Below are 15,000 nucleotides of genomic sequence, written 5' to 3'. Positions count from 1 at the left end.
TCAAACTCTCAGCCAAGCCCCCCCAAACACACTCCTCTCCCTTCCTGCGTGGGCGACACACTTCGCCCCTCCGGGGGGTGGGAGCAGCCGTGTCCAGGCGTCCGAGTGGCCGGAGATTTCCTGGGAGGATACAGGACGACGGCCAGCAGTGACCGGAGTCAGTGGCGCGTCGATGATCATGCCCGACAGTCTCAAACGCGGGTCGTGCGACTCTGGTGACTCCGACATGGGAGGGGGGCTTTTATTTTTGGCAGCGAGGCAGGACAGCGTCAACATGACACAGTCCACACGAAGAGGCCTTGGAGCGCCGGAAGAAAATGTCATGCCGATGACAGGATGCAAGGAAATGAGAGAAAAAGAGAGAGAACTTAAAAGAAATGTTGAAAGAGAAGAGGAAGGGCTAGGCTGGCCTGTTGTCCCTTAGCACAGAGCCCCAGATGCACCGAATATGGGATTTGCTGTGGCAGGGTGTGGCATCCAGGTCTGCAGCCTAAGTGGATTACTAGGGCTTACATCACTCAGACCAGGGCCTTTCACTTCTCAGCTGGACACACGCCAGAGCCCAGCTGAGTCTGCAGTACACACTGACCATATCTGACCAGCTCCGCTGATTAGTCTCGCTGATCCCATGGACAATTGCACTCATTGATGCACTTATTACACTCATTGATGCACTTGTTGTGGTTTTGTTTATTGTTGTAAAATTGTTGTTAGAATTGCTCTTGAAAGCTTAAAAAATGTAAGTCGCTTTGGTTAAAAAGCGTCAGCCAAATATAATATAATGTAATGTAAATGTAATGATTAAGGCCACTGTGAGGACCTGAGTCGCTGATCAGCGGATGCCATGCTATTGTGATGTTTTATCTCCTTCCTTAGCCTCTGGCCTCAACAGATGGACGGAAAATGTGACATTTGATAATCAGACGAGGCTTAACGAGACTAGACTGGGTTTTGGTTTTTGGAATCTGTTCATTCATTCAATCCAGACCTCAGTAGTAACCAAGATGGATAACAGTCTGTGTTGGGAAGGGAAGTCTGACTAAGCACATGCAGTAAAAGGTCAACTATGACCCTACAGTATCCTGTGATAGATCGGCCGCGCAGCAATAGCCACAGTGCAGCGGACAGTTTTACTAGCCAACCTCCTGATCTTAATGCCATATAATATATAGTGACTCATGTCTCTGTCTCCTTCCATCCTTATTTTTGGTTGTTGTTTGTTTGTGTGTGTGCGTGTGTGTGTGTGCGTGTGTGTGTGTGTGTGTGTGTGTGTGTGTGTGTGTGTGTGTGTGTGTGTGTGTGTGTGTGTGTGTGTGTGTGTGTGTGTGTGTGTGTGTGTGTGTGTGTGTGTGTGTGTGTGTGTGTGTGTGTGTGTGTGTGTGTGTGTGTGTGTGTGTGTGTGTGTGTGTGTGTGTGTGTGTGTGTGTGTGTGTGTGTGTGTGTGTGTGTGTGTGTGTGTGTGTGTGTGTACTTATGAGTTGGGGTGGGCTGTAACTAGATTAAGACCTAACTGGGTACAGTATGTTTCTGTCCCCTCCGTCACATTTAGACTGAGACGCTGTTTTTATAAGTGTTCCATTCCTGTGATCATGATGTGTCTGAGGATGAAAACCCCACTTTGTTTCTCCTCACTGGCATGTGTGTGTGTGTGCGTGTGTGTGTGTTTATGCTTATCAGCACAAGAATCTGCCCCCGAACACCAACTCATAACTGAATTCAAACATGCACGGCACAATTCTCATTGGTTGAGACTCTCAAGCCCAGCTACAAATATCCAGATTAGACAAGATGACTTGTTTGACCGAAGAGAGCAAACTTCATCTGAACTTTGGCATGTTTGTCTGTGTTAATGTCAGTGGAGCAAAGTCCACTGTGGAGCAGAGGCTGGACTGTCTTGTTTTTTGGGCTGTTGTCTCCACCATGTCCTGCCATGTAAAGCTGGTGTGTGCCAGGGGCCTGGGGAGGGCAATGGTGATTTAAAAGCAGAGACATCAGACATTCCCTGGCTGGCACGTGCCTAAAACATGGTGCCTGCAGCATCAGATTGAGAACACACACACGTATGCACATTGTACGCACACACACACACACACACACACACACACACACACACACACACACACACACACACACACACACACACACACACACACACACACACACACACACACACATACAGATATACAGATATGTGCACACAAACACAGACACATACACATTTACACACACACACACACACAAACCACAAACACATGCACACACACACACACACAAACCACAAACACATACACACACACACACACACACACACTGACCTTGTATGTTCATGTGGTTCTAGCACAGTGGCCTTGGCTGTGTAGAGCAAACATGGCGGCCCCTTGTTTGAGTGATCAATGGAACATGTGAGCAGCCCAGTGAGATTAAGCGCAGGCTAATTAAACAAAGCGTATTGAGCTCCATACGCCTGCTCTTCCTGCTGACAGCCCAGCCGCCACCGCACCGCACTGCACTGCCCACCCACACACCCACGCAGGGAGAGGACCATCTCTCCCCCCCTCTCTCTCTCCCTCTCTCTTTCTCTCTCTCCCTCTTTCTCTCTCTGACATTCACTCATTGTCATTTTACCAAAAAGTGTATTGGATCAGAATCTAGGGTTGCACCTTTTTTAAATAGGTCTTTAAAGGTTATGAACAGCTATCGATATTGATTGTAGGATAGGCTATCAACATCGACTGATATGATCAAATAATCATCAAGATGATATCTTTGGCTGTGTAGCCCAGCCCTGTCATATGTATTTGGTCAATGGAAGGTCTCGACTGCGGAGCGGAGTGTCTGGTTGTAGATTGCTATGGATCAATGTTTGCTGTGGAAATGGCCATATGGTCTGCATTCACTATAGATGGTGGAGGACGAGAGTGGTGAGGAGTCTGGCTCCTTGATGGGGGGAGTGTAGGGTGGGAGAAGGGTTTAGCGTGGGGGCGTGGCTAAAATATGATCAGTTCTGATTGGCTGTTAGCTTTTTATCATTCTCAAAATCGCTCTGAAAGTGATCCCCAAGGATATCGTTCTTCGTGTCGCTCTCATTACAGTTTATACTGTATGTGAACGTCGTCGTTTATATTAAGGAGAGTGATGTTTGTTTATAGTGATCGTTTCAGGTTATCGTTCTTGGTGTGAGCGGCCCTTTACTCCTCCATTGGCCTGGATGCACTCAAGCACAGGAAGGGCAGTAACCACCGTGAGCTTGACATGGAGCGGCCCGAGTCATCCGGAAAGGGCCGAGTTATCTGCAAAGTGCATGTGAGGACACTTCCTGCAAACACACTCACACTCATGGGGTGCCTCTCATTCGTCTTTTTGTCTGTCCTCCCTTCCCTCTTCGGTCCTCGTTCGCACTGATCTAGATAAAGGATGATGGGGCGGCAACAGTGGGATAGTCTATCCAGTGTTCCTTATAGATCAGTGGGAACGAGCCGGAGGACCGAGGAAGGAAGGAAGGAAGGGAGGATAGATAAAAAGTCGATTGAGAGGCACCCGTGGAGCCACCTGTAAGGCCTATTGGTCAGGTTTAAGAAGAAGATTTGAAAATGGAACAGTGGGTTATGTTGGCAAATGTGGTAACATTCCATTATGTTGACTTTGTGAAGTCTAATTCACACCCATGCGGTGGAATATGGCACAGGGATAATGCTGTTTTTTTTTTTGCTTTCTGAAAATGCATCAAAATACATGTCACTTAATGGAATGCTCCCTGGATTAGTTCCCAACATGGTAGACGGTGTTTGTGTGTGTGTTTGTGTTTGTGTTTGTGTGTTTGCTATTGTGGGACCTACACACTTCCCACTTGACAGAAGTGTCACAGGAGAATTTGTGCTAATATGGGATTAGTCCTTTAAATCAGTAAACAGGCTTAAAGACCATCACCACGAGTGTCGATGAGTGGACGCGATAAGCACATAGAGGCTTCTCCGCCCTCCTCCCTTTCTCTCTTGCGTACACACACAGACACACACACACACACACACACACACACACACACACACACGCTAAAAAGTAAAATAGTTGGCAAAGTAAAATAGTTGGCTAAGTAAAATAGTCAGGTTGGTCAGGTCATGTTGAACTAGGATTCTATGAAGTCTCTGTGACCTCTGCCACTCAAGCAGAGACAGAGTGTGTGTGTGTGTGGAGGACATGTTTGTGTGTGTATCTGTGTGTGTTTGTGTGGAGGACATGTTTTACGGATTGGGATAATATTGTTTTTGTCCCGGTGATGTACTTAAGCAGCATATCTCTCGGCTGCTGTCATCAGAGGCAGTTTTCTCTGAGTTAAGACTTCCTCAGTTCTCTCTCTTTCTGTCTTTTTAACACACACACACACACACACACACACACGCACACACAAAACCTCCTCCTCTCCCCTCTCTTCTCTTGCTTGCTGTCACAATCTTTCTCTCTCCCCTTCTCTCTCCCCCTCTCAGGAAAAGGGGGATGTTGTGAGGGAAGAGAGGAACTGACATGCTGTACTTCCTCCCATTCAAGATACCAGAGTCGTGGCTGCTGATCTCACCCCTAACACAGCATGCTCTCCCGTGTACGATCCAGCAGGGAAAAACACAGCGCGCACACATACACACACACACACACACACACACACCTGCCTTGGCTCACAGTCACACATATTTCTCTCATGAATTTGTCAGCATTTGTACACACACACATTTATGCACACACATTTATACACACACACACACACACACAAACACACACACACACACACGCACACACACACACGCACACACACACACACACGCACACGCACACATACACACACACACACACACACACACACACACACACACACACACACACACACACACACACACACACACACACACACACACACACACACACACACACACACACACACACACACACACACACACACACATTTATACACACACACAAGTACAAACACATTTTCCTAACAGGTTTTTATCCATCCACTGCCATCTTTGCCGTGCTACTAGCCCAAGGGAAATTGAGTGGTATGGGTGTTGTCAGGGCAAGCTTTAGAGGAGCGGTACTGGTGTCTCTGAGCACTGCTGTGAGCATCTGACCACGTGCTATAGACCTCTTTGCAGTCCAGTAACCATGTCACAGCTTGTGAATGATTTGCGCGTGGTGGTGACCGACCGGTCGACCGGACCACTTGACTCTCTGCTGGTGTGGCTGGACGTGGTTAAAGAGTGAAGCCGTCGGCCTCGGCCATGACACCCCGTTCGCTGCCACGCCTGGCGCTCTGGACCTGCGGAGCGGAGCGGAGTGGACGCGGCTCGACCGGCGCCAGAGGAATGAGGTCACTACTGCTGGGGTGTGGCCCTGTCATTTCATTACAGATTCACTTTGGATGTGTGTGTGTGTGGGAGGGGGGGGGGGGGGGGGTGACTGCAGGAGACAAGCAAGTGTGCACTCAGTCACGCACGCACGCACGCACGTACACACGTACGCACACGCACATATGCACATTAGTCATGTACGTGTAAGTGCGTATGACATGGATATATGTGCATACGCATATATGTGACTCGTACACATTTTATAAATACATGCTCTTGGCTAATGCATCTGAACACTGAAATGCACTGCCATATATCATAGGCTATATTTACGAGCAGGATATTTATGGAGCATGTAAATGCTGTGGTTGTTCCACTGGCTTTTTTTCATAACCTCTGGCTGATTGCTGTGCTAATTATGGATGGCTATAGTGCAGCTTTTAGCTGAAATCGATAGGGTCCACCACACTGCTCTAATGAATTCTTGATAGTTGCGTGCTCATTCAAAATTAAATCCACAATTTTACAGCTCCATTAAACGGCCAGCAATAATGAAAAAGCCTCCACAAAGCACATGGTCTAATTGTTTTATGGTCATTCAGTACTCCGTTTGCATCCCTTCAAAACATGCCCCCCGCTGATAAATCAATGCTTAAGCAGCCAGTAAGCTTGGAGTGGAGTCATTGCTCTCCAGTCTGTGCAAGTGCATACGTGCATTGTATATAGAGGAGGCTGGAGTTTATGGCTTAAGAAGAATGCCTTCAATTATTCTTTAGTGGCTCTGAAATATTTATATCCAAAAGAACTTCTAGGGAGAAAAAACAGTAGACCTATGTTACAGTAACACAATGTAGGAATTATCTTTTTTTGTCCATTTTCAACTTACTGGTGGTTACCATTTAGAAACCATCTAAAACGGATGGAAAGAGTCATGCTCCTAACCGTGACAAAGTTACCAGGTGTTTGGCCGCGCATCAGCAATGTCAGACACACCCTCTATGGAGAGTCAGTGTCGCATGTAGCGTGGGTTTTGAAGCTGTTATGGAAGTGTGAATTGAAATGACAAATGGGTAAAATAACTTCATTGTGTTGCTTTAAGAAGTAAGCGTTCCAGTACTCAACTGCCTGTCACAAGAAAGTACACTGGAGGTGCTGAAGGGATACAAGCAGCAGTCGTTTTGCTTTCCTCTAGGCGTGGCCAGGTAATTAACACAGTCTTGGTAGCACTACATGATCTCTATCATGTTTTCGCCCACTGTAGTAGCACTGTAAGAGATGCGCAGTGTGGTGGTGCAGGGCAGGGTGACCATGGGTAGTGGCAATGGGTGGAGGGAGCAGCAACCAGCCTGCTAGACCTGCCTGGGAAGTGGTGTGTTAAAGCAAACACATACACACACACATAAACAGAGACACACACACACACACACACACACACACATTCTTGTGTTTGTGACCCTTTTTGAGACTGCAGGGCCATCCATTCTGAAGACCCTGCTTTCCAGACAACATGGAGACATAATACACATACGCACGCACGCACGCACGCACGCACGCACGCACGCACGCACGCACGCACGCACGCACGCACGCACGCACGCACGCACGCACGCACGCACACACACAAACACAGATATATACAAATACACACACACACACACACACACACACGTTGAATAATGTGAGGACATGTCAGAACAGGTAGTCTTCTCTCTTTCAATTTTCAGATGTTTTTGGCAGTGTCATTGAAATTAAACAAAGATGTTTCATTGAAATGAATGCAACTTGGAGCCAAGGTAGTGCGTTTTGTTGGAGGAAATGATAGTACAAGACAATTGTACAAGAATGGACAAGACAATTGACTACAGTCAGGCTGATGTACATTGACTCCGCTATAAGTGAAATCATTAAAACAACCAGTCTGTGGGTTGCTGGTAATTTTCCACTTTTAAGAAGACACTCAAATATTTTTTTCTGTGTTTTTTTTTCAGTCCATAAACTCTATCTTTGATTTTTCAAAATGAAACACACACACACACACACACACACACACACACACACACACACACACACACTGGTAAATGTACCAGAGAAAGAGATACTCTCACACTAATCACCAGAAACATGATTGTCTCCAATGGACAGCTAGTCTTCCCTGGCCCACGGTGGAAGCAGCAGGCTTGCGCTCAGTGCACTGGTGGAGTGCTGGAGCTTTTCAGCTGGAGACCCATGGAAACAGCGCCCTATTGAGCGTGGTCATTAGTACAGAGTCTGTGTACTCGTGGAGGCCAAAGACTTTGTGAAGTCGCTGAGCATGAAATCTCATCTCGTCTGGATTGCATAAGAAGAACTCACAGGGTACCCCAGAGCCCCCAAACACCATCCCAGCAGCCTTGCTTTATTTCTTTTTTTTAAATCTATGTTGACTTATCTATGTTGTGATGTATCTGTGGCCCTTTCTGAATCTCAGTTAAACCAGTGCATTTCTGCCCACTATTTTTGTTAAGTGCTACAATACCCACATTGACCATTGGGTGGCAGCAGAGTGCTAGTGTTCTGTACATCTGCATCTCTGCAACCCTTCTGCCAGTCTCCCCCTGTGGCCCTGCACTTGGCTTTACATCTTACCTTTTATAGGCAGCTAACCGCAGGATTTATGGACATATTTATCTGCAGTGGAGTTCTAGTTTACATGTCTATTTTTCATCCCAAACAAGGTCTCTGCTTCCAGCCTTGCGCCCTGTTCTCACGCCCCAGAGATCCCTTGGCCATGTCAGAATTTAGGCTCAACTCTCCCTTAAGCACTGCAACCACAGCCATTATTCAGTCAGCCACACCAAAGCACCCTCTTTGGAACCACTCCTAAGGCTACAGTTCTACCCTCAACATTATGTCCCACTTTGTAGTTCTTCTTCTTTGTACAGTTTGTACGGTTTTATTGGTACATTTTGAAGAGGAGAGAGATGAGCCATATGGGTTCTGTTCTTTTTAAGGGTGCACTATGGCCCTGTTTTTAGTGATTTATTTATTTTATTTTAAGAAATTATTAAGAACTTACAGTGAGCATGGCAAAAGACAGCGGTGTGCAATGGATTGTCATTGTTATTGCAGCTGAAGATGTTTTTCTGAATATGAAGCTTGCCAAACAAATCCATGTTGATTTTTTTTAGTATACACATAGGTATCTTGGTAAACATCTCTTTGCAGCTGTTTCAAAATGACTGTTACGGTTGGAAATTAAAATGCTTTTGTCTGCAAGAACATAATGTACCTTGCATTTTTAACTGTATGAGCACCAAGCACTCCTCTCTTCTGCTGCCACCTTGTCCTGCGGAGTGTGCGTGTGTGTGTGTTGGGGGGTAGGGGGAGGCGGGGTGGACAGATAACTAAAGAATGTTCCAGAGATGGACAGTGTGGTGGTGGTGGTGGTGGTGGTGGTGGTGGTGGTGGTGGCGGTGGTGGCGGTGAAGGGGTTAGTTGGTAACATCTTTTGGCTCTTTGTCAGGCTGTTGAAGTACCTGCTGATGTCTGTTTCATAAAAGCACTCTCGCTGTGGGCCCGAGTCAGGAGGTTCCACCACTGATCTGACCCCAACTGGCCCACGCAAGCCTCCATAGAGAGAGATCAGACCACTTCAAAACACATCAGGCCCTGAGCGAGCATTGAAATAATTGGCAACATTTCTTAGGCAAATCATTTCTAAGCCTTTTAAGGATGCCACCAGGTCTGTATGAACAAGGGGTGTATTCACACATAATCATGGCCTGCTGATCTTGCATAATTCAGCAACTGTCTGGGCCACAATCATAGTTACACACAAAAGAAGACATTAAATCCCTATTTTAACACATATGAGTGCACCACAACCACCATGTTAATACTTACAAATACAAATAACAGCAAAAGAGACGCCAAGCATCACAAGCATTTCACTGGGATCGTCAAGTGGATACTTTCCTTTGTTGATATTTGATTGAGCTTTCTGAGGTCTCTGTGGAAGACCTGAGGAAGGTGGGAAAATGTTGGCAAGCTTAAACCTCCCAGTGTAGTTTCTCAGTAGGCTATGTCCTCTGTTGTCAGTGACCAGATGATAAGCTTCTGTATGTCTCTTGAACAGCCAGGCAAAGATGATATGAGTGTCTTTCTTGTAGGTACTACTAGACCTGCTTGACCCCTGTATAGATTTAGCAAACAAGCCAGGCATGCTGTAGTCTAGGAAGCAAGCTTGTCGTTAGTGTAGTATTCTGCAGAGGGACATTGTTTGTGAGAGATTAATGATGACTGACATAGTTCACCAGGTGTTGCGCCATCGTCATCATCTTCATCATCACCGTAGCGACAGTAAACAGAGCTCTGAGGTGCCTAGAGAATGCTTCATTAGGATTCATGGACATGCCTGCACAGCACACTCTGATAAGGTGTGTGTGTGTGTGTGTGTGTGTGTGTGTGTGTGTGTGTGTGTGTGTGTGTGTGTGTGTGTGTGTGTGTGTGTGTGTGTGTGTGTGTGTGTGTGTGTGTGTGTGTGTGTGTGTGGTAGTGGAGGTTTGTCCTTAAAGGCCCCCTCCCTCTCTCCTTCTCCCACCTTGTGTGTGCATTGCATAACTCTGCAGTTCTGGGAGATGCTGTGGAGCAATAATCTGCAATGCATGCCAGCCCAGGGACTATTCATCATGTCTCTGCTGTGCTCCACCATCACCTACAGGGCTGGGGGACTTATGACTGATTTACTAGCACTAATGAGACATCAATCCAAAGTTGTGGTTTAGTGATCAGTTTTAAACTCATGTTGCTCGTTTACGATAATAAATGCAGTCAAGACTCAAGAAGTCTTCACTTTGATCTGACGACTGCTTACAAGAGGGATGTGGTTGTGTTTTTTGTATGGAATTTCTTTTGTATGGAACTTGTAGTAGGCTAGAAGCAATAGGTTCGTTTGACTTATTGACATACATCATATTCAGTCAGATCTGCGCGGTGCTCTAAGCCGATCAGGAGACAACTTTGATGGCAATGAATATGTCAAAATCACGTAAATAGACAGGCGATGTCATGTGGTTACAGTGTTGGATTTTTCAATTCTTCCCCACAAGTAATGAAGTTATATACGTGGATTTTTAAAAAAACGCAAATGAGACCGTCTCACCATTCACACTAATTTAAACCCTGCCCTACGGAAGCTGGAATATCGGGGGCGTCGGTCTTCTACCAATACTGAGCGAAGGGGAGATAGACGGCACAAAGCGCTCTCCTCTCCTTTGTCTTTAGTTTGCAAACGGCAAAAAAGAGATATCGCTCTGCTGCCACGACTATATCTCTAAAAGCCTGGATATCCTTATCAAATTCCTGTCTCGCAGAATGAGATTCAAAAGAAACGGCTCCTACACTTTGAATAGGTAAGCGGCTTCTAAATATTGACTAATGCGCTCCGTCGTTGCCTGGGCTGCTGCTGCTTAGACGTTTGAACTTTTCTCTTTGAACATTTATCCAATAGCCTACTAGTTACACTTTTGCATCCCCGGCGTTTAGGGCTGAGGGTCTCTCAGAGGGCGACACTGTTTGGACACATATTTGAGTCTATCAAAAGTGCCTTATCGCATTGTTGTAAATGGCTACTATATTTGGATATATGAACCACGTCTCATTTCGTGCACAGAGGCTGAGATCATCGCTACTCCCCACGCTCACTCGTCGCACATCGTGGCAGGAAGATGCGTCATTTTTAGCGAATAATGAAGTAGCCAATTTGGATGCTATTGTTGAATGAATAGGGCTCGGGATCATGACGTAAAAAACTTCGCGGGCGCAGCCATATTGGCAGCTTCACTCCTAAGTTTACTATGGATTACTATGGATTTACTCCCGCCTATATTAGTGTGTTCCTGTTACTTAGTTTTTGCCTTCTTGGTCGTGTGTTGCTGTGTAGTGGGGTGTAACAGCACCACCCATGATCGCAAGAGGAAAAGAATCGCTAATACTACATGTCTGCTTCTTGTCTTCTGCATCTGAATGAATGGATATTACGCTCGGTGCGCTACCAATATGGCGGCTATTCCTAGAATGCAAGGCTTGTTCCCGAGCCCTATTAGTGACGGTCAATTAGATGCTTTATAGTAGGCTGCGGTATATTAGAATTTAACTTTCTGTATTATAGATTTCATTTGCATTCCACTCAGTGTGGTCTTTATATGCAGCATAACTTTATTGCCAGTAAGTTACATGGATCTTGGTCACTTTTTCCACCACGTCATAGTACCCAAAAATAAAGGTGGAAAAACCTGTTTATCTTGACTATGGGGAAGGGGCGGCGGGGGCCGTGTTTCTTTGTTTTGACTGCCATTAAGTGGAAACCGAAACGCAGCTGAGGAGCCGTCAGTGAACTCAGAAACACTGAACTTCAACTCGGAATGGATTCTGTAGTGCTCATTTCATGACCGACACAAATAGGATCACATCCGGTTTCAAATCAATGTCACCAGTCTGTTTTGGCAGTGATTCAAACTCTAAATTTATTCTCCTCCATCAGATCCATAAGCTAATGATAGCTATCATTTGTTCTCAAAAACAATCAGATATGCAGAGACCATCTTGCTCAAATTAACTCTGAGATTAAGCACAGATTGAATGGCCGCTGTGCTTTATGGCCCCTAATGATGACTGAGTTAATTGACGGGGAGACTGAGATGTTGGTCCTGTTTCCTATTTTAAGCTCCTTCCTTTTTGGAGAAGCCTACTGCTGAGTTAATGAGAAGAAAGAAATTGAGCTCCGGTCTGTGCCTGCCGCTGGCGGGCCTTACCAAACCCAGTGGAAAGTTTGATCATCTCATCTGCTACACATCTCTCAGCGCTAACTGAGACCGGAGCCAAACGGCTTACAACTTGCTACTGATTAGTCAACATTGGCTTACAGTGTTGCTAGTGATTAGTTAATGTTAACAGTGTTAAAATGGGCTCGCTGCTATTTTACCCTTTTCGTGGGCTGTAGAGTGAGCTAGAGAGAGCAGCCAAGGGGAGAATTGCTTGGGAGAAACTGGGATATGGCTGCAGTTTGATATCTGGGCACTGTTCTCATTCGTTCTGGCAATCACATGGTGTTATGGACCAAAGTGGACCAACTTCCACCTCATTCCAGCAATCTAATAAAGTGGAGCTGTAGTGTGCCAGACAGAACTGTTATTGAATGAACCTTGTTCCGCCAGCGCCGTCCAGTCACGATACTGCTGCAGTGATCCAATCAATATGGCCGGTTCTCGTTCACTCCTGGCTCCAGGGCCAGCATGTTCCCTGTCGCTTGTCCCTGTGAGACCATTTCCGCGGCGAAGAGGTGAATGAATCCCATAAGTGGTTGGGAGCTTGTGCGCAGGACCGCAGTGCCTTGGCTGGTGTCTGACTGGTTCCTGTGAAACCCAGCCAGCTGAGGGTGGGGAGACGCAGGGTGGACAGGCAGGTTTTGAGGGGACAGCAGCAGGGTTTTCACTTGCATTCACTTATGTGTAGCAAAACAGTATCATCATTTATTTGAGGAAACACTTCAAGTTCTGTGCCTAATTCTCGTCTTTCCTTAATAAGTAGCTTTGTTCATTCCTCGAGTTGCGTTCGAACCAATGCGTTTGAGTTTGGCTGGGTTTGTATCCTTGTCGGGGGGTTGGGGTGGAGAGTGGTGGAGTCGCATGGTGGACAGGCAGGTTTTGAGGGGACAGCAGCAGGGCTTGGGGGAATAATACTGTGATGGTGGTGAGTGCCCGTGCTCTGTGTGCTGGGCTGAAGGGAGCTGGTCACACCTTGTTTATCTGCTGGGTGTGATAAGGGATCGGTTCAGGTGTGTTGTGTTCAGCTCTGTGCTGTTGCACAACACAAGCCCTCAGAGTGTGTGTGTGTGTGTGTTTGTTTGTGAGGGTGGAAGATAGAAGCTCTCCCTCACGTGTTGTCTATTTACAGATGGGCTGATGGGTTTGCTCTCTCATCCTGTCTTCCTTGCAGCAGCACAATCTGTGCTGGAGAGTCCTGGCTGTGCAGTCATTCCCCCTTTAAGATGCCCTTCTTACCTCTGCTCTCTTCCCACACGTTTACTCCATTACCACCACATCAAATTGTTTACATTTTCTGCGAACGGTCTCTAATGTGGTAGTTTGCTAAGTGGCAAGGGCATTGAGTGGCTGCTACTTACAGAAGGGCTGCTGCCTCCAGAAAGGTTAGTTGAGCTGGGGAGAAAAAACAGCACAGGCCCCTGCAGTGGCCAGTCAGCAGTTTGTTTATGGAAGTATATTTGCCAGCCTTATGTTCCCGCCTCCTGAGGCAGAGCCAGAGTGTATGTGAGAGGGAGGGAGGGAGGAGAGGGGGAGAGGGGGAGAGAGAGAAAGTAAGGGAGGGAGGGAGGGAGGGAGGGAGGGAGGGAGGGAGGGAGGGAGGGAGCAGGCAGCCGAAAACGTGAGGCAGCCAGAGGGACAGAAAGGGGAGGGGAAAGATCTACAGAGAAAGAAAGAGAGGGAGAGGGAGAGAGAGAGAGCCAGCAAACAAGAGGGAGAGATCCAGGGAGAGGAGAGAGATTAAGAGAAAGAGTGCAGGAGAGGCAGAGTGCTGACACCAGAGTGGAGAGGAGGTTCTGTCAGACTGAGAGGCAGGGCCAGTGAGGAACTACAGTATTGCGGAGGAGGCAGAGGAGTATTGCGGAGGAGGCAGAGGAGCTTCGTCCCCCTCCGACACACTCTCTCCCTCGGTCTGTGAGTGAGGCTGTGTGTGTGTGTGTGTGTGTGTGTGTGCGTGAGTGCGTGAGTGCTCGCGTCAGGACCAGGAGCACGTCAGACAGACAGAGTGAATAGGAGGGAGGGAGGGAGAGAGAGAGAGAAGTGGACTGCAGAGAGGTGTAATGCTGTAGACGGGAGTCGGCGTCCGGCTGCTCTCCTCTCCTCTCCTCTCGTCTCCTCTCGTCTCCTGCGGACGCTAGCGGAGCAGCCCCGCGGGATCAGGAGCGTGGGGAGCGAGCGAGCGAGCGGGCAGCGTGACAGCCCCCGCGTCTCCCTCACCAGCTGCATGGGGGTACTGGTCTGCTGCGACTGCTTCTTCTATAGGTAGGACACCCACTCATGCCTCTCGCTCTCAGAACATGCGTGCCTCTGCTTTAGGTAGCATCAGCCTCTGTTTACCCTAGCAATAAGGCTGCTGTTTAGTTCTGCTGTCTGCTCCGTTTTGTTTCTGTTTGCAATTCCTATCCGATCTGTGCCTCCCTTTTCACAAATACGTTTTTGACATTCCTCGTGTCACCCTGATGCGATAACCTACTACGTAAATTATGAAGTGGTACTCCAGTCCGTGTTCCTTATCGTGCTGTTTGCCCGGTAGTGTGCCCTGCTGTCCTAGGCTGCAACTGGAGCTACTGTTAGTCGTTAAAGAGCAGTGGAGTGAGTGCTCCCCTCTCCTGGGCCCTTTTCCATGGCTGGGCTGCGCTGCGCTGTGCTGTGCTGGGCTGTGTTGTGTTGTGTCGGGACATGCGGTTAGGAGACATCTGAGGACAGCGTGTGTGTGCGAGAGCACAGTGGTTTCGGGGGGAATGGCAACCGGCCAGGACCCTCTCTCTTCTCTTTCTTTATTTCTTTCTCTCTTTCTTTCTTTTTTTCTCTCTCTCTCTCTCTCTCTCTCTTTCTCTGTTTATCAACTTGGCCAGGAGCTG

General features: G+C 47.3%; 1 protein-coding gene across 3 annotated transcripts in view; it reads left to right on the top strand.

The window, feature by feature from the left end:
- Positions 1-15,000, top strand: part of mob2a (MOB kinase activator 2a) — a 47,189-nt gene that overhangs the window by 8,689 nt on the left and 23,500 nt on the right. The window contains exon 1 of one of the 3 annotated variants that reach the window (XM_062548110.1): positions 10,573-10,729. The exons of 1 other annotated variant lie outside the window; for it this stretch is intronic. In XM_062548110.1, the coding sequence (XP_062404094.1) occupies positions 10,692-10,729 (38 nt within the window). In that variant the 5' untranslated portion in view covers positions 10,573-10,691. Of the gene's footprint in view, positions 1-10,572; positions 10,730-13,862; positions 14,402-15,000 lie in introns of those variants that run through there. One more of the 3 variants, XM_062548109.1, reaches the window with a different exon arrangement.

The sequence above is a fragment of the Sardina pilchardus genome, chromosome 10, assembly GCF_963854185.1.
Source record: "Sardina pilchardus chromosome 10, fSarPil1.1, whole genome shotgun sequence".
Lineage (NCBI taxonomy): Eukaryota > Metazoa > Chordata > Actinopteri > Clupeiformes > Clupeidae > Sardina > Sardina pilchardus.
The sequence above is the reverse complement of the archived record's forward strand: the minus strand, read 5'-3'. Positions and strand labels throughout refer to the sequence as shown.